The sequence below is a fragment of the Bubalus bubalis genome, chromosome 6 (genome assembly GCF_019923935.1).
Source record: "Bubalus bubalis isolate 160015118507 breed Murrah chromosome 6, NDDB_SH_1, whole genome shotgun sequence".
NCBI lineage: Eukaryota > Metazoa > Chordata > Mammalia > Artiodactyla > Bovidae > Bubalus > Bubalus bubalis.
Genome location: NC_059162.1, coordinates 105,672,607 through 105,700,458, shown reverse-complemented (window position 1 = coordinate 105,700,458; position 27,852 = coordinate 105,672,607). Strand labels below are relative to the sequence as shown.

The following is a 27,852-nucleotide window of genomic DNA, read 5'->3' as shown; positions in this document are numbered from 1 at the left end:
CTCCACTGGGCCGGCGTTTTAGCCGGCCCTTCATTTCCGGTGGGGGTGCCGCGCCCAGTGAGGGCCCGGAAGTGGGTCGCGCGAAGGTTGCTGGGCGGTTCTTGCCGGAAGTGGAGAGAGGCTGATCGCAGTCCGGAGGTGAGACAGAAGTCTGAGGTGAGTGTGCGCGGTGGGGAGTGACTGGGGTCCATTCTTCGGCCCACTGGCCTTTGGCGTTATTAATGGCCTTTCTGGCCTAGGTGCGTGCGGTGAGCCCTCCTGAGGGGGCCAGCGCGGTGGGGCTCTTAACGCCGACCCCGGATCCTGGGCGCGGTCTCTTGAGGTGGGGCCGGGGTGACCAACTGAGCCGGCTCTCCTGTGGAGGCCCTCCCTCCGCTGGACCTAGCGGTTCTGGAGGTCAGTCTCAACGGAGGCCTGATTCCTAAGGAGCTCTGACTGAAAGAAACCTCCGAGACCTTAGTCTTCACTAGTCCTGGTCTCGCCCCCATTGCTTGGATGGGTAAACTGATTCCCGAAGAGACGAGGCTTGTCTTACTGCGAAACAATTGGAAACAATCTTTTAACAGGTAAACAATCGGAATCTAGACCTCAGTTCCTTAGTTTACCAACCCCAGATCCCTCCCCCGTTCATTTCCCAGGAACCTTTCTGTACCTTGGGGTGGTCTTCCGGTAGGTGTCTCTCAGGCAGTTGCAGGTTTAAGGGCTACCCGCTGCGTGGAACTTTTATTTAAAAGCACAGCATGTTTGGAATGCCTGGGGAGTTTTTTTTTTTTTTAAGAGTGGAGCAGTTCTTTGTGTTTGCAATTTGAGAGCCTCCCCTTTCTCTTAGTCTGTAGTTCTTATCTTGAAAACCCAAGTTAACTTTATTGAAGGTATCTCATACTTCTGGTCATAAAATCTGTTGGCTCAGGTTTGGTCTGGCTCCACTGCAAAGCCTCGGTAGCCATAGGTGCTTTATTTAATTTGTTTGAGTCTCATTTTATCTCATCTTTTAAGTGAAGATCTCTGCTCACCTCACAGGATTAAATTCTGTGTAACAAATTATGTTCATTCTTTGTTAGGCACTCTGCCATATCCAGGGGTTGCAGAAACAAAATAAGGTAGACCCTGCCCTTATGGATCTGACATTGGTCACAGGGAATTTAACAAATATTATAAATGTGATGCCTGTTAGGAAAGAACAGGGTACTGTGGCAGTATGTAACAAGGGGCTCAGGAAAATCGCTTCTGCAGAAGCAGGGTTTAAGTTGAGTTTAAAACAATGAAGAACTCGATGAAGACAGGATGAGAAACTTAAAGCAGAGGTTAGTATCAGAACTGTGTCAGTTGAAGCTCTTTACAGGGATCCCTGTTCAAGTGAAAAACGGGGTGGGGAGCCCAGCACATTAATCATTTGCTAGTCATTTATTGAATATGTGTGAGGCACGTATGAAATGAGGCACTTGGCCCTGGTGACCAAGAATACAGTAGTTCTCTTGGAGTGGAGGAGGAAGCAGACAAGTAAATCGAGGGTAGCTTACAGTGTTGAGGTGCGCTGTGTAAGCACAGGACTACCTGAGCCAGGTTTCCAGGCTTTGGGGAGGAAGTGGGAGAGTAAGTCTTGCAGGATTTATTTGGCCATATGGTGAATCTGAAAAAAGAATTTCCAGCCAAAGAGTCCAATGCAAGAAATGGAGACTGGATGTTGAAAGACCAAAACTGGAATTCCAGTAAAGCTCAGAGAAGTGGAGGAAGTGGGCAGTGGTGGGATCAAATATGAAGGCCCTTGTAAACCCTGCTAAGGAATTTGGAGCTTACCCTGAATGCTGTGGGGAGGCTTTGAACACTCTTAAGTAGGAAAATGATATGGTCAGATTGATGTTTTATTAATAATTTGCCTGTGGAGGGGGGAGGGGAAGGACCTTAATGGGGAAGTAGACGGGTGTTCGGAAGGTTGAACAATGGCTTGAACTAAGACAGTGAGAATGGAAAGAAGAGGAGGGATCAAATTTGAGCAATATGAAAAAGATGGAATCCGTAAATTTGGAGGCTGATTACTTATGGAAATGAAAAAATAGAGCCTAGGACAATTGTCTGATTTTCTGGTTTAGGGAAGTGGTAGTACTATTTACCAAGATAGGTACTCAATAAAGAAGGTTAACTGGAGAGGTGATACGGAAAGAAAATAAATTTTGGACATATTTAGTTTGAGGTGTTTGCAGCACATCTAGGCAAAGATGTCTAATAAGGTATCCCGGCTAGAAGAAACAACACGAACAAAGATGTGGAGGCAGGAGAGGGTTTATATTGTTCAGTGAAGTACTGGGATCTCGGGTTTGTAGAGGAAGATAAGACCAGAAAGAAAAGGTAGGTGCTCCCAGGTTGTCAGGGGCTTTTGATGCCTTGTTTGAGTGCATTTGGATTTATTCTGTGGTTGCCATTTTGCTTATTGTTTGAGTTACTGCTGTTCAGTATAAAGAAATTAAAGTTGAATTTTCTTCCCTCTTCCCCAGAAATACTTCGTCAGATGTTTTGGAGGAGTTTAAATAAAGTGGTAGTGGTGAAGGTACTTTGTCAAGTACAACCTGTCATACAAATCAAAAGTGGTAGTATTGCTAAGCTTCAGTGTGTGTATTTTTGATTTGCAGAGGTTAGCTGTTTAGTTTGTAAAATGTTTCCAGCCTGAAGGATTGAAGCCTTTTTTCCATCCCTTTTCTTCCTTATACATACCTTTGTTTAGTTGCAGTTATTTTTCAACTAGGAACTGAGCCTTTAAAAAATGACTTCCTTTTTCAGTTTTCTGTGAGGCGTGGTGAATCAAAGATGCATTTTACTTAAGCAAATGCAGTGTCATTGGAAGTTGAACCTTCTGGTTTGAAATTTAATCCTGAGATTTGAAATCTGAGAATCATCAAGCCATATCTTAGGCAGTCCAACTGATTATTTCTTTGCCTTACCCTCATCAGTTTATTTTCTATTAAGCTGGCTTTCATATCGATACTTAAGCTTTTCAACCAAACCAGACTGCTTGTTTGAAAAGAACCATTTTCATCTTGTTACCCCTTCACTGGCTTCATTTTCCCAGAAAATCAAGTCTAAACTCTTTTGTCCAATTTACAGAGTTCTCCAGAGTCAGACCCTTAATTTAGTTTTCATTGGGTGGTACAGATTGACATTCTGATTTAGAGAGTTCCAAACTATTAGCATTTTATTTGTACCTTTTGCACTTACCTTTTGCTCATGATTACATTAGAACAGAGTTTCTCAACCTCAGCATAATTCACCCTTTGGGCCAAATAATTCTTCATTTTGCAGGGTTGTGCTATGCTTTGTAGGATTTCAGCAGTATCCCTGGCCTCTACCTATAAGATGCTAGGGGCAGTCCTTCATCTGTGATAACCAAAAATGTCTTCAGATATTGCCAGATGTCTCCCGGATGGAGAATAGTGCATGAGAAAATATCTTAGCTCTGATTGTGTGGTGTCTTATCTTCAATTCAGTTCTCTGAGAGCAGGCTCCATTGCCGTGATTAACACAGTGTATGGCACATGATAAGCGCAGTGTACTTTGCAAGAAATGGATCATGGGTTTCATTGAAGCGTCAAGAATTGTTTATTCAAGGAATTTCTGGGTGGGCTTTGAAGGACTGGCTGTTTTATGGTTTTTCCCCCCTCAGAGAATGTGATCTTAATGAAGAAAGCCATTGTTAAGGCACTCACTAGAAATGAGATTTGTATTAGTTGACAGCACAAGTCAGCCGATTTATAGTTCTCCTATATTGGAGGTATATAAATTCCTCTCTTCTTTGCCTGCACTTAGGCAGCTTTCTTTAGCAAACAGGGATTCTCATTTTATTTATTTTTGGTTGTGCTGGATCTTCGTTGCTGCGCACAGGCTTTCTCTAGTTGTGGCGACTGGGGGTTACTCTTGGTTGCAGTGCACGGGCTTCTCGTTGAAGTGGCTTCTCTTGTTGCAGAGCATGGGCTCTAGGTGCATGGGCTTCAGCAGTTGCAATACTCAGACTCAGTAGTTGTGGGCTCTAGAGCTCAGACTCAATAGTTGTGTTGAATGGGCTTAGTTGCTCTGAGGCATGTGGAATCTTCCTGGACCAAGGATGGAGCCAGTGTCCCCTGTATTGGCAGGTGGATTCTTAGCCTCTGTATTCTTATCCACCAGGAAGGTCCCTATCATTTAGTTTAAATTGCATGCAGTTTATGGTGTTGTTACTCAACATTTATTTTGACTGATAAAATTGTTATATAGTTGACCCTCGTACAACATGGATTTTCAAGGGTTCAGTTACACCGATGGATATGGAGGGCTGGCTGTAAAGTTATTTGTGGAGTTCCTGCTGCACTGAGGGCCTGTGCTCATACCTCCAAGTAGTTCAAGGGTTGACTGTAGTTTCATGACCATAAAGTTAATGCAGCTCTAGCATTCACCATGAAACTATTTGTTCTTGATATACCATCACGTAAACATAATAAAAACTATCAAAGCTCTAAAAATACTCCTCAGCTACAATGCAGCTTTGTTTGCCTTATATTACCAGACCTGTTGTGTCACATTTTTCCATTCCACTGCAAAACATAGTTGAAGTGTTTCGTGGAAAGAGTGAGCTTTGTTGTTGTTGTCTTTTCCCCTCCAGGGGTCAGTAAAATTCCTGTACTTAAGTTAATTATAGAGGTACAGTCACAGGTCTTTTCATATCTGTAGCTGTAGCTGAATCATGGCTAGGGACAAATGACATCCTTGAATCTATCTCTGTGCATGAGAATGGGAAATGCTGTTCTGTTTAAAGCAACTACCAATTGAAATCAACCAATGTGGTTTTTCCTTATATAATGTAAAAGATGCCTACTGAGTGCTTTTATGCTGTTAGTCTTCATAATACGAATGAATGTTCATTGAATATAAGAGAGAAGGTAACCCATGACCACACAAAGTTATCTCTTTGCCCCAAAGCATTGAAACAGCTAGTTCTTAAATCTGACTTCAGCTTGTACAATTACTAACTTTACTCACTCTTGGAGCTTTAGATAGAGGACATGTTTATTGAGGGAACAGGAGACAAGTGCTGATATTAGGCAGAATTCTTTCCCTCCCTAGAAGACACACCTTTCTTGCTGGGGTGGCAGTGACTTGGGCACTAAATGTCATTGGTTTCATCAGAGAAACCAAATGCTTGGAGAAGAACATTGGCTCCTGATTTGGGTTAGATTTAGATAGCATCTTTACTGGGGCGAAGTGCTGTCTGTTCTTTGGTTTCTGGGTTACAAGCCAACTTGTAAGTATCCTGTTAGCATGTGTAGGTTTTGCTCTGTAACATGTTAGAGCCTAGTGATGAGAATTTCTATATTGTTAGGAGTAGAACTAAACTAATGCCTTATGGTTTAGCAGTAGCTTAGAAGAGCTATCCAAGTGGAACTGTTTTGTTGTCTTTTGTTTAGAAGAAATTATATAACTTTTTTTTTTTTTTTTAAGTTTGGAAAACGGAAGGGGAAATTGTGCAAAAATCCATCACTTTAACTTGGCAAATACTGTAAATCTTGTGTTCTTTTCAAGTCTTTTTCCACAGTAGCTATTTCCATGTAGCTATTTCCCTGTAATTAGAAGTCTAAACTAACACTGCAGTGAACATCTTCATGCCTATCACTTTTCCCACATTGGTATTACTTCCTTAGGATAACATCCTGGGAACAGAATTCCAAAGTAAAGGCCAGCAGAAGCATTTTGAAGCAGATCGGGTGGGCTACAATAATATACAGGGTGACTTGTATAGTTGCTTTATTTTCAATTCTACTTAAGGGTATGACCTACAAGAACAACTACCAGACAAAGCAGAAAACATTTTGATCATAGCAGCTTTTTGTAAGTAGAAATTCATTCCACTGCCTTAATTGCCTAGTGAAAAGAGGCAAGAACTGCAGGAGTAACCTGGTTCCATTTACTTCTGAATGACAGGTAGAAGGAATTGGGTTGTTTGAATTGTTAGAATGAGGAGAATATGGAGCAGCTTTGGCAGGAGTCACTGACCATTTCTGATTTCACTTAGTTTCAAACCACAAAAGAAGTTGCTGGAGAATCAAGCTCCTCGTTTCTTTTTGTTCTGCATAATATCCCTCCAAAAGCCTATGCATTCTCATTACTTAATGATATTTCCTTGCTGATGACTTGTAAACTTTGATCTCCAGCCTTGATCCTTCCCCAAGCTTATTTCTAACTATTTATTGGATATTCCTACTTGGAAGCTTCATCTTCTGTTCAAACTGTGTATCCAAGATTGACCTTATGTTCTTGCCTTAGCTAGAACATGCCAAAAACGTGTTTTTGCCTATAGCATCATCATTCTCTTACTCCCCTGAATTTGCCACTCTGGAGTCATCTTTGACTTCCTTCTCTGAATGCTACTATACAGACAGTTAATACTTGTTCTGTGTTTAATGCTCACTTGTTTTGTGTGACCTCAGGGGGCAGAACCAAGATCAGTGGGTGGAAGTTGCAGAGAGACTGGTTTTGCCTCCATATAAGGAAGAACTTTTAAATACTTTGAGCTGTGCGAATGGAATAGACTGCCTCCAGAAGTCTTGAGTTCTCCACACTGAGGGTGTTTGAACAGAGACTACCTGACTAATTGCTGAGGATGTTGAAAGATTTGTTCTTGCATCTGATTATGCTTTCTAGACTCCTTCCTGATCCTGAGAGCCAGTGATTCGGTGAAAGATAGCTTTGTCAGTCCTGCTAGACTCCCTCAGAGCAGAAAAACTATTTTACTGTTAATTCAGGTGCTGGTCACTTAGTGACCTAAAAGTGATTTTTTTTTTTCTTTGCAATATGAAAAATGTTTTTTGCAGTAGCTCTTTTATTTTGCAGCTAGTTGAACAGCTTTCAACCTAAGCTAAATCCTAATAATTATCGTCCTTCTTTCCCCCCAAAACCGAGTCTTTCAGTACTTGTAAAAATTTTGCTTTCATCGTATTACTCCTTCCTTAAACATCCTTGAAAGGCTTCACATTTATCACAGCACGAAATTCAAATGCTGCCTGGCCCTCAGTGCCCTCCATAACTAGCCCACCTTGCTTATCCCCATAATACTCTGTAGACTGTCCGCTCACACTCTGTACTGAGCCTCCTTGGTCTTTATTTGCTTTTCATTGCTCTAGAATGTCTTCTCTTTTTTCTTTTAGTTTTTCTGCCCCACTTCTCTCCTGAAACCCCTGAGAGTAACTCTAGTCCTCATTGATTTCTTCTGAACTCCAAGCATATAGTCATTTATAGTCTTAATAGTAATAATCCTAAATAGTAATTTAGGATCATACAACATCTTACAAAGAAAAAGCTCCAGTGTATTGGTTGATACTTTAACTTTTCCCAGTCCAAATGAAATTAATCCCTTAACAGAACTTTAAAACACATAGTCTTCAGGATTTATTCCATTGGCATTTGTGTTGTCTTTCTCAATAAGAATGAAAGCTTCTAGATGGCAGAGACCGTGGGTCTGCCATTTCTTCAGTAGCTGTGACAGTCTGAGCACTTTCATGTTATGAGCATCTTCTATGTGCCAGATTTTCTAGATGCTGGAAATTTGGTGGGGGGGCAGTTAGGGGAGCAGAGGCAGGGAGAATGAAGAAGTTTCCCATGCTTCTGGAGCCTATATTCTAGTACATGGTAGGCAGTGATAACATTTTACCTTTGAACTGCATTTTAAGGCTCCCAAAGAGACTGTGCTTAGTCGCTCAGTTGTGTCTGACTCTTTGTGACTGTAACCCGCCTGGCTCCTCTGTCCATGGGGATTCTCCAGGCAAGAATACTGGAGTGGGTTGCCATGCCCTCCTCCCCGGGGGTCTTCCTAACTCAGGGATCAAACCCAGATCTCCTGCATTGCAGGTGGATTCTTTACAGTTTGAGCCACCAGGGAATCCCATGAATACTGAAGTGGGTAGCCTATCCCTTTTCCAGGGGATCTTCCCCACCTAGGAATCGAACTGGGGTCTCCTGCATTGCAGGCGGATTCTTCACTACCAGCTGAGCTACTTATCTATAAAACCAACTCGTTGGATCCTTACATCTCCGTGTGCTAGGTGCATGCATGCTAAGTCACTTCAGTCGCGTCCGACTGACCATTTGGACTGAAGCCTGCCAGGTTCCTCTGTCCATGGGATTCTCCAGGCAAGGATACTGGAGTGGGTTGCCATTTCCTTCAACCCAGGGGCTGAATCCGTATCTCTTAGGTCTCCTGCATAGGCAGGCTTGTTCTTCACCACTGGCGCCACCTGGGAATCCCCAGGTGTGCGAGGTGATGATCCATTAAATGACTGTCCTGAAGTTACACAGCTAATACATGACAGAGTGGGGACTCAAACCTTGGTCTCCTGAATCGTAGTTTTATTAAGACTTGAGTAATTAAGACTGCCTCGCCTTCCGAGGGTTTTATGATGAACACATAAATAGTTGGGAATCTGTATATTCATTTATGGACACTTACATACAGTTGTTGGCTATTGGCAACCAAAAATGACAGGGAACAAGATTAGATTCTGTATTGGGAAAAATCTTATTGTAAATATTTACCTTCCATATATGTGTCATCTCTACTGAAGGTGAAAAAAAATATTGGCCTCCATGGAGGAAATTGAAAGCAGAGAAATTGAAGGCTGCTAATAATGTGACTCAGGATACCATAAAGAGACCTTGAAGCCACAGTGCTGTGCTCAGCAAACAGCTGGGCCTGGATGCTGTGATGAACTCGTCAGTCCCTTAAGCGCTTGAAAGCCATGTAGAGTGGTGGGAAGAGCCTGAGAATTTGTGTTCTCCCCACTTTAACTTCTGTCAGTTTCTTTCCTCTAAAGATGGGGATCAGTATCTTTGTAACATACATCATAGAATTACTAGACAAAGAAGCAGCAGTTTGATGATGTAAAGCACAACTATAAGGGACTTTTGTTTTTTGTTTTTTTCTTTATACATTTTTTGTTTGTTTTGTTGGCTGCACCTTGGGGCGTGCAGGATCTTAGTTCCCCGACCGAGGATTGAACCTGTGCTCCTTGCATTGGGATTGTGGAGTCCTAACCACTGGACTGTCAGGGAAGTCGGGGAATTTTGTTTTTAATTGATATTATATCATTTAATAAAGTTATCTTCCTTAAGGTATTTGGTTTGACAATCTCCATATCAGTGTAATTTGTGCCCAAGAAGGCCGTGTTTATTTGAAAGACAATGTTTGTTAGATCCTACAATTGAGGGGGGGAATTTTTTTTAAGAAAGGGGGAAAAACACCCCACACTTCTCCTCAGACTTGACACAGAGAGGAGACAGCCAGACTTGTGTTGAGGGGAGAGAGGGTAAAGGCCCTTATTATTATCATTTTTTTCAAGGACCTATATTAACCTATTGTGTTTATAGTGCCTACCACATTTGTAATACTGGAATTACAAAGGCAAGACATGGTCTCTTCTGTAGGGTGACTAATTGCCTAATGACTATTAAATGATTTTAAAGCTGTGTGTGAAATGTATGGTAGAAATAAGTACACAATGAAATATTGTGGGAGACATACTGGAAATGCTTCTTGGTGAGATGATACCTTGCCTGAGATTTAATGGATGGTAGGAATTCTAGGGGCAGATTGAGAAGGGAAAGTGTACCAAACGGGAAAAAACTTCCTAGAGGAGGTGAAAGCGTAGCTGAATCTGAAAAAGGTAGTAGAAGTTATGAGATAAGGAACAGGTTGGGAGGGAAAGCAACCAAGCAGAGTGGATAGCATTGAAAAGTCTTAAAAGTGAGAGAAAGCGTTAACTCTTTCTGGAAATTGCCAGTAGTTTGGGTTGCTGTGGAATGTTGAGGAAAGGTGTGGCAGGAGATAAAACTGGTGGAGAGGTGGGAAATTTAAAACAGGGCCAGATTGTAGAAACCCTTGTTTGGACTTGACTCTGAATCACTGTGGTAATAAGGAGAATGGATAAGAGGGTGTGTTACTGAAATTAGAGGACTGGTGAACAGGTTATTGCAGTAATTTAGGCAACGTCATGATGGCTGAATTTTTATAAATCGGGATGAAGACAAGGGGCATTTATTTATGATACACAAAATAGAGCCTATGGATTTTGATGACTGATGAGATTAGTAAGAAGAGAGTTTAGTTAATGTTTATGGAATCCTAGCCATGTTTCAGGACTGAGCCAGTCAAGCAATTCCACATGTATTTCCTCACGTATTCTTTCTACAGCCCTTTGGATTTTATGCTGTTGTTCCTGTTTTACAAATAAGGAAGCTGAGGTTCAAAAAGTTTGGTAACACTCAGACACAGAGACTCCCAATCTATCTGACTTCTCTAAAGAATAATGCTCTTAACCACTATACTGTACTGCTTAACAGTTTCCAGGTTACTGTCTTTTTTTTTTTTAAATTGGAGTATGGCTACTTTACAATGTTGTATTAGTTTCTGCTCTACAGCAGAGTGAATCAGTTATATGTATACATATATCCACTCTTTTTAGATTTCCTTCCCATTTAGGTCACCACAGAGCATTGAGTAGAGTTCCCTGTGCTATACAGTAGGTTCTCATTAGTTACCTATTTTATACATCAGTTTATACATCAGCTCAGTTGTGTCCGACTCTGCGACCCTGTGGACTGCAGTACACAGGGCTTCCCTGTCCATCACCAACTCCCGGAGCTTGCTTAAACTCATGTCCATTGAGTCAGTGATGCCATCCAACCATCTCATCCTCTGTCGTCCCCTTCTCCTCCTGCCTTCAATCATTCCCAGCATCAGGGTCTTTCAAATGAGTCAGTTCTTCGAATCAGGTGGCCCAAGTATTGGAGTTTCAGCTTCAGTGTCAGTCCTTCCAATGAATATTTAGGACTGATTTGCTTTAGGATGGACTGGTTGGAGCTCCTTGCAGTCCAAGGGACTCTCAAGAGTCTCCTCCAACACCACAGTTCAAAAGCATCAATTCTTCAGTGCTCAGTTTGCTTTATAGTCCAATTCTCACATCCATACATGATTACTGGAAAAGCCAAAGCTTTGGCTAGACGGACCTTTGTTGGCCAAGTAATGTCTCTGCTTTTTAATATGCTGTCTAGGTTGGTCATAAATTTTCTTCCAAGGAGCAAGCATCTTTTAATTTCACAGCTGCAGTCATTGTCTGCGGTGATTTTGGAGCCCCCCAAAATAAAGTCTGTCACTGTTTCCATTGTTTCCCCATCTATTTGCCATGAAGTGATGGGACCAGATTCCATGATATTGGCTTTCTGAATGTTGTGTTTCAAGCCAGCTTTTTCACTCTCCTCTTTCACTTTCATCAAGAGGCTCTTTAGTTCTTCTTCACTTTCTGCCATAAGTGTGGTGCCATCTGCATATCTGAGGTTATTGATATTTCTTCCGGCAATCTTGATTCCAACTTGTGCTTCATCCAGTCCAGCATTTCTCATGATGTACTTTGCATATAAGTTAAAGAAGCAGGTTAACAATATATAGCCAATGTATTTTATATATAGTAGTGTATGTATGTGAATCCCAATCTCCAGATTCATCCCATCCCCCTTCCTCCCCATCCCTGATATCCATAAGTTTATTCTCTACATCTGTGTTTCTATTTTCTGCTTTGCACATAAGTTCTTCTGTATGACTTTTCTAGATTCCACATATAAATGATACTATATGATGCTTGTTTTTCTGACTTCACTCTGTATTACAGTCTCTAGGTCTGCCCGTGCCTCGTCATATGGCACTATTTTGTTCCTTTTTATGGCTGAGTAATATTTTATCATGTGTATGTTATATTTTCTTTATCCATTCCTCTATTGATGGACATATAGGTTGCGTCCATGTCCTGGCTGTTGTAAATAGTGCTGCAATGAGTTTTGGGGTGCAGGTTACTATCTTGATTACCTCAAGTGATTGGTGGCAGCGCTGTAAATGCTGTATTACTGAAACAGGGTGGGGTCTGGAGGAGCAGTGTTAGGGAAAATGATGAGTTCTGTTTTGGACATTTCCTTTGGGACATCTAGTTGATGTCTAGGTGGGAGCTTGATCTAAAATTCTGAATTCCAGAAGGATGGCCTGAGCTGGATACACTGCTCTGGGAATTGTTAGTCTGTAGGTGCTTGTGGTGGTATCACTTGGCGAGTGGACTGAATAGTAATATGATAGTACTGGTTGACAGCTTTGGAGTGGACATGAGCACCTAAAGATTGGTATATATACATCATAGAGCATAAGACAAGGTATGTCTTTTGGTCCCTTTCTTTCAGAATGTCTAGAATACATACATCTCAAATTTCAGTCCACCCCTACCAAAAACAAAAAACTAGGTACTATTTTCCTATATTTGATTAGTGGTGGAATGAGATAGCTTTAATGATAGCCGTTTTGTCCTTTCTCATTCTGCTTAAGTTAAACAGCAGAACGATAGCTTGTTTAGAATTAAAAACTTGTAAGTACAAATGAAAAATGGAAAAGAAGAAACCAAAATCCCATGAAGCTGTATTATTAAGCTATTAAGACTGGTAAGTGTTCAGCAACCCTGGCAGCCTGTAGAGACACTTGTCCTGTGTAACCATGTTAACAGTGGCCTCAACCTGTAGCATCCATTATGTATGACGGAACATGTTTTATAACAGAGTGAGTGGTATCTATTAATGGAAGGTAACTTGGGAGTTTATTGCATTCACTGCCTTTCCCCATGGTATTTACATAGTGTGATGGATTATATATATATATCAGTCTGTCCCTGGATAGTACCCAGAACAAACAGGGCAGCAATTGGGATACTCAGTGATCATGCTGTAACGTAAGGGAGAGTTATGGATGCTTCTAGTCTGCTCCATAGTCTGTTCATTTTCAGTAAGAATTTGGAGGCTTCTGCTGCCTCTCTAGGCCAGGGAATGGAAAGGTTTATTTGGTTCGCATTCTCATCTTTCTCTTTGATTAGCTTTTAAACAACACACTTTGGCAAATCACTAGCCTCTGAGAGATCAGAGCCTATACACAGAAAAGAGTGGGCAGGGATGATCTTAGTTTATCTGGTGAGTTGCTTCTCTCTTCCACAGGGAAGACAATGTGTTAAATCGAGGTATTCGGTCATGTCGTCATCTTTGAGGAAATTGTGATTCTATCGTCATTTTAGGTGGCTTCAAGGGAGTTGAGTCTTCAGTTACCTGACCAGATTAATGCTTTGAAATGAAATCTTTTCAAGTCTTCGGCTCAAATTTCACTTGACTGATTTTTACAAGATCACTTACAGTCTCAGCCACTTCATATTGATGTATATTGATAACGTTAACACTTACATATATGGGTTTGTGGGCAACTTTCAGAACCCTTGTCCCTTTGGAGTTCTGAGATTCTATACTTCAGGTTCATTGACTTCATAAATATTTATGGAACACTTTCTACCTGCCAGGTAGTGGTCTAGATGGTAGAGGATAAACTTGTTTAGGAAACAAACCAGAAAAAGTCCCTTCTCTTTTGAGAAGAAAGGAACTTCCTTTCTTTAGGATATCAGACATTGAATGAGGCTAGTTCAGTAAGTTGGTATTTGTGAAAAGATCTATAACAAGCCCTTCTGGATGTGTCTTGTTTTCCTTCTCTACTGCATATCTAGATCCTGCCCATCCTCCTTGGAAGCCTGGCTCAATTGGCAGCTTCTCCCTGATAGCCTTATCTGACCCAGCTGATATAGCCTTCTCTTCTCTGAAATCCTATGTTATTTTGCCTGCAACTTACGTCACCTTAAATTTTTTTCTGTTTGTTTTTAATAGTTTTAGTGCACAGTGTACAGTTCTCTTTTAGACTCTACGTTATTGTGGGTAGGATAAATATCCTGTTCATCTTGGCCTTGGGCATTCCACATGCAGGCAGCAAGATGTTGTAGGAAAAAACACTGAACTTAGAGCCAGAAGACTTGAGTACAGGCTTCCCAACTAACTAACTTTGTGACTATAGGCAAGTCATTTAACTTCATTGAAATTGTTTCCTATCTTTAAGAATATAGTAATTATCTTTCCATTCATAAGTAGTTGAGAAGCTTATTAAACTGAGAGAACATACGTGACTGTTCCTTGTAAGTTCTAAATTCTTACACAAATACTTAGTTGATGATATCATAGTAAATATTCAGTAAGTATTTGGATGAGTAAGTATTTGTTTTCAGTTAACACTGTTTCCTGGGTAGTTCTTTTGCTTAATGAGGTCTCTAGGCTTCTGCAAATATGCTAAACTATCTTCCGTCTTATTTTACTGTAAAATGATTCTGTTCCTCAGAATTGGCATCTTCTTCATCTCCAGGGCATTCTTTTTTATTTCTCCCCCCTAGGTTCTGTGTCATATTAAAGCAACAAATAACATTTGGTCTGTTTCAGCAGGTGGTACATTATGGCTGACATGCGAAATCTGGTAGAAAGATTGGAGAGAGTGGTGGGCCGCCTGGAGGCAGTCTCCCATGCCTCTGACACACACTGTGGGTATGGAGACAGTGCTGCAAAAGGTAAGCAGTATACATGCCAGTAGAATGCTTTGAGTGAAACTTGGTGTCCTGGCCTGAAATTTTTCTATCTTGGTATGATCTCTTCTTTGGAGCTAACTTGCTGAAACATTTAATTTAGAAAGTTCATCGCCTGTAAGATAAGGGAGGAAGTGATTTCTATGCAGGGAGGCCTGTGGTTAAGTTATTTTAACTGGAGAACTTCCTGCTTGTATGCTATTTCCTGTTCTTTCTTTAGCAAAATGACTCTAGTATAAGTCAAATGACAAGTGATATTAAAATTTCCTCTCTCCAAATTATTGGCAGATTGACCACATGTACCAGTTGAATTATAGAATGTTAGGCTAAAAGGAGCTTTGGTGGGGGGTAATTTTGTTTATTTTTGTTCTGTTGATTAAAAAAATCAAGCTCAGTTAGGAATGGGGACTTAGCTAGGATCACATAAGAAGTTAATGGTGATTCTGGAGCTAGAATGCAAACTCCTGACTTACACTTCAGCCTTCTGTTTACTGTGTTACCTTGCCTCTCTGCTTTCATATGGAGGTGCCTTTAACAAACTCTTTCTCATGTGTGACCATTCTTGGTGGTGTGTCTGTCTTCAGCAGGAACAACTCCATATGTGCAAGCATTTGACTCACTGCTGGCCGGTCCTGTGGCAGAGTACCTCAAGATCAGTAAAGAGATTGGGGGAGATGTGCAGAAACATGTAAGGAGGTTTGGCCCTTTTTACCATCTTTTGAGGACTGGTGGCTTTCTTCAAATCCTAGTCATCCTTGGTTTAAGAGCCCCTTGAGAGGCTCCTGGCTTCTTCTACCTGCATTGAGGAACTCAGTCTATGCACTGAAACAGTTTTTCACATTTTTTCCCAGGCCCTCTGCTTTTATCGCATGCTCTGATGGGCTTCTTTTATATAGATAGCTTGCTCTGCTCATCTTGGTAGTGAGAATATGCTACCCCACCATGTTATATAACCAAGCTTGGGGTGGCTTATTCAGAGGACTCATCATCATGACTTAGCATTTATGAAACTGTGCTTGGTAGTTATGCTAAAACTATGCTAATGTGAGTTATTTTCACACTTAGCCCACAGTAAGAATACGAAGTAGGCACTGACAGGTGCTCTCCACCCACCTCCCTTCATGTGCTGCTACCCACGCTGTCACCACCGCCCCCCCCGCTCTGTCTTTCTCTGCAGGACCCAGAACCTTCCTGCTAGTCTTTGAGTGATCCTTTGTAAGCAGTAACCATGTTTAGGATCAGCCTGACCCTTCAGTAAAACTGTTTGCCTAATCTTTGGAAGATCTATTTGAAGCCTCTTAGATACCATCTGTTGGCAGTGGTGTTAACTCTAGAGAGTGGGACTGGGGCTTAGGAGTATGGGGCTTGCATTTTTACTTTATACAGTAGATAACATTTGAAAAAGTTTAAAACGTATCAGTTCTACATTTAAAAAATACAAACCCAGAAAAAATGACTTGACTTTGAATTTTTATATGTGGTAGTGCTTATAGCTTCATGCTTCTTAAAATTCATTTGTCCATGACCCTCAGTAAGAAATACATATTTGTAACCAAGATATGCATGTGTGCTAAGTCTCTTTAGTCGTGTCTGACTCTTTGCGACCCTATGGACTGTAGCCTGCCAGGCTTCTCTGTCCATGGAATTCTCCAGGCAAGGATACTGCAGTGGGTTGCCCCCTCATCCAGGGATCTTTCCGACTCAGGGATCGAAACCGTGTCTCTTACATCTCCTTCGTTGGCAGGCAGGTTCTTTACCACTAGCACCACCTGGGAAGACCAGTTAAGATAGATGTTTCACAAAATAGTGTTTATGCTACTTGTATTGCACCTTAAAAAAAAAATTTTCTAATTGATGTATTGCACTCATTGTTCTACTGTACTTCACTTAATAAAGTGCTCATTATGTGTCACAAAGTTGATTTAATTATCTGTAGTAGGTCATGGTCCAACACTTGAAAACAGCTTTAACCTTATGGAGTAAATACCTTAAGAATTTGAGGCATAAGCTTAGGCTTTTGCTTTTAATCCTACCTCTGGTTTTTGAAAACAATTTTTTTTTGGTGATGAGAGGTAGGAGAGATTTTTCAGTGTACTTCATACCACACATGTGCAATTGCAAACTTGACTTTTTTGGAAGCCCTAAGTATCTTCATTTCCAACTCTGGATATACAACCCTGATTAGTTCCAACAGGAGCAATGGTATATGTAATTCTGCTGTCAGTCCCTGAAATCTGGATTACCTAAAGAAATCAACATGAAGTGCCTGGGTTGCTGTCAGAATACATGAACGTGGAGGTTTCAGGTTATTCTTATCAGGACCTGTCCAGTTGTGAAGTGTCGCTGATAGCTGGTTCTTTTCCTGTCCTCTTGTTTCCAGGCGGAGATGGTCCACACAGGTCTGAAGTTAGAGCGAGCTCTCTTGGTTACAGCCTCTCAGTGCCAGCAGCCAGCAGGCGTAAGTTCACTGCTAGTTGGTTTTGTTATGGTTTGACGTGCAGGACAGGTTGAGGGCTTTCTGCTGAGCTATCACAACATGTTAAGATAGACCTACCAGGCACCAAGTCCCAGGAGAGTCTGGTTTTAAGCCCCACTATGGGAATGTGCCATTTGACAGTCTTTTCTGGCCTCTTGGCTGAGCCCAAATTCATCATATTGTCTCCTAAGTTCATTAGGCCCTAGAAAGTGATTCTCTTGCGCCACTGTGGATGTGCTTTTATTAGTAAGACTGCTGGGGAGATCGTAAAAGTATTGCCTCTCCCCTCACCCTAAGTGGTTGGACATCTCTCTTAAACTTTATTCCTACCTCAAAATTTTATGCTGCCAAAGTATGAAAATAAATTTGAGAAAATTTAGATTTTTCTCAGAGCCACACATTTTAGCTTTGTTTTGTTTCTTCTTTTTTGCATTTGGCTCTCCTAGGTAGAGGGGTAATAAAATAGGTTTTCGTGCTAATGCTGTATTAAAACCTGTGAACCCTCAACATGCCTAAACAATATAAAAGTAGCAGAAGTAATGTTAAATATGTTAGACTCTAGTTTTTAATCTTAAAAGACAAAAGGTTAAAGCATTTTGTCTAAACCTTTTTTCCCAACCCCACACTTTTCACAACAATTCAGGCTGCGGAGACATTATTATATTTCCCTTACTTTAGATCAAGGATTGGCAGACTGTAGTCTGCAGGCCAAATCTGGCCCACCACCTATTTTAAGTCAAGTTTTTTTGAAACACAGCCATGTCCATTCTTTTAAGTATTGTCTGTTGTTGCTCTATGCACTACAACAGCAGAGTTAAGAAATAGCAACAGAGCCCGTATGGCCTGCAAAGACTGAAATATTTACGGTCTGGCTCTTTACAGAAAGTTTACCAACTCCTGCTTTAGACTGTTCTCATACTGAGATCTGAGAATCGAGATGTTCAGGAAACCAAGCTTTGTGGGAAGGATGAAAACACAGAAACACAAGATTCGTCCATTATGCTAAGCTTCCTGCTCAAATGCCAAGTCCTCTAATTGCATTTGATTCAGCAGATCTCTTCTCAGCAGCTGCTGTATGGCTAGCACTGTGTTGAGGGCTGTGGAGATTATAAAATAGGGCTAAAACAAAGCCCTTGTGTTTGAAGAATTAATGAGGAAGAAAAACATGTTCACATGGGTTCATTAATAAATGGTTGCGTGGTAAGGTGCCAGAATTGGCTCTGCTGACGAGAGATGCTGGAGGAGGCCAGTGTGGCTGGGGTTGGAAGGCTGTTCCTCATGAAGCAGAGGATCACGTGGATAGATGGAAAGACAAGAGCCCATCGTGAGTCAGGGCCCAGAAATGAGCTGGTAGCTCCTGTTAGTGGGACAGAAAAGAGACAAATGACAGAAATGGTAGAATTTTGTGGTATAGCTGGGGTATGGGTCCTGATCATGAAGAACCACAAAATCCTGCCTGAGAAGCTGGAACTCTGAGGAGAGTGAGGTGTTGAGTAGTAGTGTAGCCATATGAATCTTTGGAGATAAATACAGAGTTTATGTGTATGCTTGTTGTAGTTCATGAAGAATTCTTGCCTTACAAGATCAGAGTTGAGCAACATAAAACATAAAAGGACACTAACCTCTGTCTTTTCCTGCCTCTTTTTTTCTAGAACAAGCTTTCTGACTTGTTGGCACCCATCTCCGAGCAGATCCAAGAAGTGGTGACCTTCCGGGAGAAGAACCGAGGCAGCAAGTTGTTCAATCACCTGTCAGCTGTCAGCGAAAGTATCCAGGCCCTGGGTTGGGTGGCTATGGTGAGCTGTGCAGCTTCTATGGGAGGGAAGGGACAGAGATCAGGAGATGTGGCTGGAAAGGCCCTGAGTCACTGACAGCTTTTTCTTTTTCTAGGCTCCCAAGCCTGGTCCCTATGTGAAGGAAATGAATGATGCTGCCATGTTTTATACAAATCGAGTCCTCAAGGAGTACAAAGATGTGTAAGTCCAGCTTGTCCTCAAGGGGTCAAGAACAAACCCAGCTGGTTACTTGACTTGCTAGAGTAGGGCTTTGGGTTAAGTTAAGGCTGGCCATGGCTGCTGTGTTTATTCTCTTATCTCAGGGCTGCTTTTTGGAAAGTGTGATAGATGTTGACTCATAGAAGCTGCATTTGCAAGCAGGAAGTGTTTCTTCTTCCTCTTCTGCTTTTTCTCTGGGGTTTGTAGAGGGCTTTTGAGTTTTCTCATCCTTGCCTTTATGGTTTAGGAGCTTTTGCTGGATATGAAAATGAACTAATGCCCTTTTTTTTTGGCCTGTGTGGATAAGATTTTGTTCCTTTTTGAAAACTTCTAACTGGCTCAATGGCAAAAGTTACAAGATTTACTATAAAGTGACCCTGACTATTCTTATAGTCAGGTAAAGTGAGAGGAAGGCTGCCTGACCAGTGCAGGTATTGCGTAAGGGGAGTTATTGTATGTCCAACCACATGAGTCCACCAGTGTGAACTTCTCCATCACTGGTTTTGAGCTGGAGTGACTACAGGCACCTGTTACTTGGCTACGTAACTCTCCAAACCCTTCTTTTCTTCCCTCCATTTGTCCTCAGTAATCAGCATATGTTGAGTGACTACTCGGAAGGAATGAGCCTTCATGTGGGTCTGAAATATCTCCCAGAACACCAGGCAGTTCCTTGATCCTTCCAGTAATCTGGAATTAAGCATCACAACATTTTGATTATATCCCACTATTATACTCTACAATTTACAGTTGAGGAAATTGGGTTTTATGCTCAGTTCAGTTTAGTCGCTCAGTTATGTCCGACTCTTTGTGACCCCATGGTCTGTAGCATGCCAGGCTTCCCTGTCCATCACCAACTCCCGGAGCTTACTCAAACTCATCTCCATTGGGTCGGTGATGCCATCCAACCATCTCATCTTCTGTCGTCCTCTTCTCCTCCTGCCTTCGATCTTTCCCAGTGAGGTCTTTTCCAGTGAGTCAGTTCTTTGCATCAGGTGGACAGAGTATTGGAGCTTCAACATCAGACCTTCCATTGTCTGTGAGTGAGACCATCACTCAGCACTGATTTCCTTTAGGATGGACTGGGTTGATCTCCTTGCAGTCCAAGAGACTCTCAAGAGTCTTCTCCAACACCACAGTTCAAAGCATCAATTCTTTGGCGCTCAATAATCATAAAGTCTTCCAGCTAATAATATGTAAGAGAGGAGACTTGAACTACAGTGCAGTGCTACTTCTGTAATTTAATACTGATTCAGTTCAAACGCTCAGTTGTGTCCGACTCTGCGACCCCATGAATTGCAGCACGCCAGGCCTCCCTGTCCATCACCAGCTCCCGGGGTTCATTCAAATTCACGTCCATCGAGTCGGTGATGCCATCCAGCCATCTCATCCTCTGCCGTCCCCTTCTCCTCCTGCCCCCAATCCCTCCCAGCATCAGAGTCTTTTCCAATGAGTCAACTCTTCACATGAGGTGGCCAAAGTACTGGAGTTTCAGCTTCAGCATCATTTCTTCCAAGGAACACCCAGGACTGATCTCCTTTAGAATGGACTGGTTGGATCTCCTTGCAGTCCAAGGGACTCTCAAGAGTCTCCTCCAGGACCACAGTTCAAAAGCATCAATTCTTCAGCACTCAGCTTTTCTTCACAGTCCAACTCTCACATCCATACATGACTACTGGAAAAACCATAGCCTTGACTAGACGGACCTTTGTTGGCAAAGTAATGTCTCTGCTTTTGAATATGCTATCTAGGTTGGTCATAACTTTCCTTCCAAGGAATAAGCGTCTTTTAATTTCATGGCTGCAATCACCATCTGCAGTGATTTTGGAGCCCCAGAAAATAAAGTCTGACACTGCACTGTTTCCCCATCTATTTGCCATGAAGTGATGGGACCAGATGCCATGATCTTCGTTTTCTGAATGTTGAGCCTTAAGCCAACTTTTTCACTCTTCCTCTTTCACTTCCATCAAGAGGCTTTTTAGTTCCTCTTCACTTTCTGCCATAAGGGTGGTGTCATCTGCATATCTGAGGTTATTGATATTTGTCCCGGCAATCTTGATTCCAGCTTGTGCTTCTTCCAGCCCAGCATTTCTCATGATGTACTCTGCGTAGAAGTTAAATGAGCAGGGTGACAATATGCAGCCTTGACATACTCCTTTTCCTATTTGGAACCAGTCTGTTGTTCCATGTCCAGTTCTAACTATTGCTTCCTGACCTGCATATAGGTTTCTCAAGAGGCAGGTCAGGTGGTCTGCTATTCCCATCTCTTTCAGAATCTTCCACAGTTTATTGTGATCCACACAGTCAAAGGCTTTGGCATAGTCAATAAAGCAGAAATAGATGTTTTTCTGGAACTCTCTTGCTTTTTCTCTGATCCAGCAGATGTTGGCAATTTGATCTCTGGTTCCTCTGCCTTTTCTAAAACCAGCTTGAACATCTGGAAGTTCACTATTCACATGTTGCTGAAGCCTGGCTTGGAGAATTTTGAGCATTACTTTACTAGTGTGTGAGATGAGTGTAATTGTGCGGTAGTTGGAGCATTCTTTGGCGTTGCCTTTCTTTGGGATTGGAATGAAAACTGACCTTTTCCAGTCCTGTGGCCACTGCTGAGTTTTCCAAATTTGCTGGCATATTGAGTGCAGCACTTTCACAGCATCATCTTTCCTCCTAAAGGGAAGTGTTTTATTTTTAATTTTTTGGAGGAAGGCATATTTTTGACCTAAGGCATTGTGTTACAAGGCAGTTGAGTTTCTTGGAGTCCTAAAGATCCATAGTGATGCTTGAGAGCCCTCTTGACCATGGCTTCAGGCACAGAATATTTGCTCTTTTCAGTTTTTTATATAAGATTATGCCTAAGGTCTTATTATGCTTTGAAAAAACAGCTTGTTACTTTAAAAAGTTTAAGGCATATTGCTATAAGAGGTAGAGATATAGAGTCCCTATCAGTATGGACTTTGGTCTAATTAGGGTAAGAAAATAGGTTTAAAAAAGAAAGGAGAAGCTCAGTTATGATAGAAAAGCTGCCATTGAGCAGAGCCTAAGGAGCATCACAGGCAGGAAAATGTGCGCTCATAGAGAGGAAGGGTCTGGAATCATTGTTGTAATGTACCCTGATTGCCTGCAGTGAGTTGTTCTTTAATTCTCCCAGGGATAAAAAGCACGTGGACTGGGTCAAAGCTTACTTGAGTATATGGACAGAGCTGCAGGCTTACATTAAGGAGTTCCATACCACCGGACTGGCCTGGAGCAGAACGGTGAGTTCTCGTCCCCTCCTGTCATTCCTCCAGGAAATAGGAGAGGAGGAAAAGGGGTAAAAGAGTAAAGAAAGCGAGGGTAAGGGAAAGAATACTCAGTTCTGTTCCGTGTTGGTAAACATGGGTCAGGGACGTGCTCGGGCTGGAGGGGAGACAGACGAATAAATAACATCATCCCAACCCCCAGGAAGCTTAAAGCGGAAACGAAACCCCAGTACCAATCACCAGGCCAAGTGGTATTATAAAGGTACACACTACAGAGTATGAGAAAGCGTGATTCTCACCTGGGAGAGACTGTACTTTAAGGAGTCATATTCTCATCTGAGACTTTTCAGGTATAGGATGGAAGTGGGCGAGATGGGTAACAGCAAAGCTTAAAGTAAATGCAGAATAAATGTCATCTGCCTTCAGTAAGAAGAGAGGGTCAAATTTTTAGGAGGAAAGGATGAAAAGGAAGTAGTTGAGACATTTAGACTTTGTAACAAGTGATAAGGGGACTTCCTTGGTGGTCCAATGGCTAAGACTCTGCACTCCTAATGCAGGGGACCTGGGTTCAATCCCTGGTCAGGGAACTAGATCCCAACGTGCCACAAGGACCTGGCACAGCCAAATAAATACTTTTTTTTTTTAATTGATGATAAGAAGCTATTATAGGTGTTTGGGCAAAATAGTGGTAATGATCAGATTTGTCTTTAAAAGAGTCTTAGTATATAGATTAGGGGCAAGGACTAGTGTAAGTACTATTTGAGTACTCATGGTGCAAGAGGCTGATACAAACAAACTTAGGGAGATACAACCAAGATAATAGAATGAGTTAATGAGAAGATGATTGAACAGTCAAGCTTGGATGGTAATACCTTTCGCTAGAATAGAAATGGGGTGATTGTACAGGAAGGGGAGCAGGCAGGAGATGGTGAAATCAAACTTGGATTTTGTAAGTCTGAGGTATTGCTGATACACTAAGATTTTTAGAACTCTAGGTTTAGAGCTGGAAAAATGGAGCTGAGTTGGGTGTGGGTCGGGAGCATTAATCATTGCATCAAGGACTACAGTGAAAATCCCATGTATCTTGGACACATGTAAGGCTCTGTTGGGGCTGGTACCGAGGGGAAGAAAAGTTGACTGTGTTCCCTGCACTTACTGTTCCAGGGGCCTGTGGCAAAAGAACTGAGTGGCTTGCCATCTGGACCCTCTGCTGGATCTGGTCCTCCTCCGCCCCCCCCAGGCCCACCTCCCCCCCCAGTCCCCACCAGTTCAGGCTCAGATGACTCTGCTTCACGCTCAGCACTGTTTGCGCAGATTAATCAGGGGGAGAGCATCACACATGGTAAGTGAACGCTTTGGCAAGAGTAGTCAGTAAACAACTTGTTTTGGCAAGAACTTACAGGCTAGCAACCTGGCAGTCTGTAAACCAGAATCATGGTTTGTTTATGGGAGGTTCATTTGGGGTGTTACATTCTTTCAGGTTGCCTAAAGGGACAGCAGAGCTGGCTTAAATGGAAATGAAAATGGGTCATTATAGTTGTGGGGATCTCTCTTCCCATTGGAAAGTGATTTAAGGGGCACATGCAGAGTACCTACTATATTGTGCCAAGGCATGGTGCCAGTGGTTCTCCATAGAGCTTTTTCCATGTTACCACATGGTCTCTTTGGGAAGTCATCGTGGAAGGGGGTGGTTAACTTCTTCCGAGGATGTATATTAGTCATAACAGAAAACTTGCATAAGAATGACCTAATGTTGGCATAGAAAAGGCTCATATACAGTAGGTTGAAGTCTAAATTATACAACACTCTCCTAGGAATCTACCTATAAAAATAATCAACGGACAAGTTTTAGACATTATTATTTATAGTAGCTAAGAATGGTATAACAATCTATATATCCAACTTTAAGAGAAATGGTTAACTGTGATATGTTCCTCTTGATGGAATATTATGCAACCGTTAAGTCTTTTTTCTGCCATGAACCATGCCGTGTTTAAAGAAAAAAAACTAACCACACGGAGTGGTGATACTAAAAAGCTAGTGTTGCTTATGTAGATTGGGCTCTGTTCATAAGCAAGGCATGTGTCAGCCTATTGAGGGCGATTATGGAATTTTTTTTTCCCTTAAAAAAATATATTTTTAGAAACTATAGGCTAACTTGAGAAAAATTTTACTGTGTTACTTGGTTGAACCAAATTTTTTTGGTCTAAATGTGTATGCTTACATCTAAATAAAAAACAACTATGAATAGAAAAATTATTGGAAGGGAAGTTTCAAGTGCCAGCACTGATTGGGGGTGGGTGGTAAGTTAGCTGTGAATGAGGTTATTTTTCCTTTTACCAAATTTTCTTTATTATCACATAGTACTTTTTCTTCTTCTGTTGCTTTAAAAACTATGTATGTATTTTGTGAGTATATACTTAGTGTCTTTCTAGATCTTTTTCTTGTGTTTTTATCCCCATCCCCCCCATATATACACATTCTGCGTTTTATTTATTTTTTAGTGGAATTTTATAATTTAACCTTGAGGTAGAAGAGAATTATACAAGTGCTTCTCCAGCGGTGTGAGAGCGAACATCTCAGAGGCTCTGGGTTTTGGCTTTGAATTTTTGGTTAAGGATCAGTGTAACTTCTGATAGCAGAAGTTGGTTATTGCCTCAGCTCAAAGCCCTGGTACGAAGGACAGGAACAAAGCAGCTGTCGTTCTTACAGCCCTGAAACATGTATCCGATGACATGAAGACTCACAAGAACCCTGCCTTGAAGGCTCAGAGTGGTCTGATACGAAGTGGCCCCAAACCCTTCTCTGCATCTAAACCAGATCCCCCCAAACCAGTCACAAAGAAGGAGCCAGCCCTACTTGAACTGGAGGGCAAGAAGTGGAGAGTGGTGAGTTAAAAATGCCCAGAGTGGGGGAACAAGTGGGGGCAAAGAGACTAAACGGGGCGCAGCCAAACGAGTGCAGGCTTTTGATTACAAGAAAGAAAGTTTGGCATAGTCTGGTTTTGGGGGTGTGCTTAGTGATGAGGTTCCTAAAAAGGGATCTCTTTAACAGGAAAATCAGGAGAATGTTTCCAACCTGGTGATAGAGGATACAGAGCTGAAACAGGTGGCTTACATATTCAAGTGTGTGAACTCGACATTGCAGATCAAAGGCAAAATTAACTCCATTACTGTAGGTGAGTTCTTCTTGGCCCAGGCAGGCTCTGTCCTAGAGCTTAAGAGGGCTGGCACCCTACCTCTCCTATTTCTAGAGATTCTTAATAGAGTGTTTTCCTTTAAAGTTATACTGTTAACCTGCTCCCTTTCTTCTCCTAGATAACTGTAAGAAACTTGGTCTGGTGTTTGATGACGTGGTGGGCATTGTGGAGATAATCAATAGTAAGGATGTCAAAGTTCAGGTAACTCGATACCTTGGCTCCTTCCTTTGGTTTCGGGGATTAATTGAAAGAGACACAGCCGACCCGCAGATGTTGCCGTGGTAGAAATCTGACTCTGTGGGGTCTGTAAGCTGAGCTGCTCCGTATGTGGCAGGAAAAGAGTTGGCCCTTAGCGTGAGCTGTTTCCAGCACCATCCCCACCCACCCCTAGTATCCAGTATCTGTTGTACACCTGTGAGTTGTTCATGTGCTCCTGTGAAACAGGGAAAGCTTTTCCCACAGTTAACTGTTGTTCTTCCAGAGGCCAGAACTCAGTGCTCTTGTTTCCTCTGCAGGTAATGGGTAAAGTGCCAACCATTTCCATCAACAAAACAGATGGCTGCCACGTTTACCTGAGCAAGAACTCCCTGGATTGTGAGATAGTCAGTGCCAAATCTTCTGAGATGAATGTCCTCATTCCTACAGAAGGCGGTGACTTCGTAAGTTTCTTGATCCCTTTAGTAGTATGATGTGAAAACAGAAGGGCTGAAGGTTAGTGTTGGAGAAAGCTAGTTGATGGACATTCTGCACCAAGTGAGGTCCAACCCAGCTGTGCATACCTCAAGCACATGGAAGCCTGAGGTGGTCCCACAGAGTAGACCCCCTAAGGAGAGTGGTTTCTGGCTTAGGCTGAGCAGATGCTCAGGGTAGCAGAAAGGACTGGGGTTGAGTCACAGCACCCTGCTGAGCCATTCACATTCCCATCTGTACCTCACATGCTTAACAGCTGCTTAATAGCTGTCCAGGGTCACTGGTCAGTAGGAAATAGACTGACACCTCCACCTGGCTAGCTTTGGAGGCTCTGTCCTCATTCCTGCACTGCACTGCTTCGTCACTGTGTCAGTGGCGGGGGAGGTGGTCTCTAAGATGTGGTGCTGTCAGTTCCATAGCCCCCATAGCCAGGCTTTCACAAGAGGATTCCATTTCTCTCATTACATCCTACTTGCTCTCACAGTTTAGTGCAAACAGGCATTGGGAGAAAAGTGTTAAGATTTAATTAGCCCCATGTCGCCTAGCTCAGGTTTAAACTTGTTGTTTCTCTGTTTGCAGAATGAGTTCCCAGTCCCTGAGCAGTTTAAGACCCTATGGAATGGGCAGAAGTTGGTCACCACAGTGACAGAAATTGCTGGATAAGCGAAGTGCCACTGGGTTCCTTGTCCTCTCCCTCACACCATGGGATAAATCTGTATCATGACGGTTCTTTTTTAGATTTCCTCTACCTTTCTGCTCTTAAACTGCTTCTCTGCTTTGAGAAGCACAGCTACCTGCCTTCACTGAAATATACCTCAGGCTGAGATTTGGGGTGGGATAGCAGGTCAGTTGATCTTCCGCAGGAAGGTGCAGCTCTTTCATATCAGCTCAACCACACCGCCAGTCCATTCTTAAGCAACTGCAGACCAGGACAGGTGTGTTTTAGCTTTCAGCCTTTGGGGTTATTTGACCAACAAATAGTCTTTTGGGAAGACTATAGCAGTCCCAGGAATTAACAGGTCAGAATGTTCACACAAGTTAACCTTTTTCTAACAACGAGTGTGAAGGTAACAGAAGCTGATCCTAGTTAGTTCTTCTAACTTAAACTAATTATCACTATTGACAAGTGCGGCAAGGGTTGCACGGGACCAAAGGCTGAAGCGTGGCCATCTAGCATTCCTAGCAAAATGATTTCCTACAAGCATTCCTTTTCTTCTGCATTCCATCCCGCACCTGGCCAAACCTGACCGTAGGTCGTCCTGCGTAGGCTGCTGCGGTGGCGCCCTGCACCCAGGCCGGCTAAAGGAGTCGCAGACCCTTTCTCTCTTGGGCCCCTGCCCAGCACCTTCCTACAGAGATGACTTAAAAGAGTGAAAAAAAAGGAAAACTGCACCATTCCCAGAAATCTGGCTCCCTTTCTCCTTCCATTCTAGGTGCCCGTCGTCCATCTTCACTGCTTCCATGGCCCTGTCATACTCACAACTTTTGGCTTTTGTCTGGGCACCTGAACAAAGGACTAAAATCTCCACTGCAGGCTGTTTTTAGGTCTTGTGTAAAAATCTTGCACAGCCTTGCTAATGCAACTTTCAGTTTTCCTCTAGGACAGACACTTTACCAAAATATGCAACTTTTTTTTGGTGGGAAGAGAGATTGTCCTGTGATTTCTACCCATTTCCTGAGGCCTGTGGAAATAAACCTTTATGTACTTAAAGTTATACAGAAAATAGAATAAAATTAATACCAAACTCGTTTAGTATTTATGTATGATATTTGC

The 27,852-nt window shown here is 42.2% G+C and overlaps 1 protein-coding gene and 1 non-coding gene across 8 annotated transcripts; both read left to right on the top strand.

Annotated features, from left to right (window-relative positions):
* On the top strand, positions 1-27,823 carry CAP1 (cyclase associated actin cytoskeleton regulatory protein 1). 7 transcript variants are annotated; one of them, XM_025289023.3, is made up of 13 exons: positions 1-156; positions 14,347-14,468; positions 15,071-15,171; positions 16,864-16,941; positions 18,612-18,755; positions 18,850-18,935; positions 22,099-22,204; positions 23,354-23,531; positions 24,902-25,077; positions 25,244-25,367; positions 25,507-25,589; positions 25,904-26,047; positions 26,658-27,823. In XM_025289023.3, the coding sequence occupies exons 2-13, from the start codon at positions 14,357-14,359 to the stop codon at positions 26,739-26,741; spliced, it is 1,416 nt and encodes a 471-aa protein (XP_025144808.1). In that variant the 5' UTR covers positions 1-156; positions 14,347-14,356; the 3' UTR covers positions 26,742-27,823. The 7 variants fall into 7 exon arrangements, with proteins under 7 accessions (XP_025144808.1, XP_006061982.1, XP_025144809.1 ...); XM_006061920.4 differs by having other exon boundaries at positions 15,068-15,171; XM_025289024.3 differs by having other exon boundaries at positions 14,344-14,468.
* TRNAR-CCU lies at positions 22,704-22,776 on the top strand. The gene has a single exon. It is a non-coding gene; the product is annotated as a tRNA-Arg (tRNA).
* Positions 27,824-27,852: the final 29 nt, after the last annotated feature.

Coding starts and splice junctions, on each gene's coding strand:
- CAP1 (XM_006061917.4), top strand. CDS start 496: ATGGGTAAACTGATTCCCGAAGAGACGAGGCTTGTCTTACTGCGAAAC. Junction 15,172..16,863: donor GGGGAGATGTGCAGAAACAT/GTAAGGAGGTTT, acceptor TCTTGTTTCCAG/GCGGAGATGGTCCACACAGG. Junction 26,048..26,657: donor CTACAGAAGGCGGTGACTTC/GTAAGTTTCTTG, acceptor CTCTGTTTGCAG/AATGAGTTCCCAGTCCCTGA.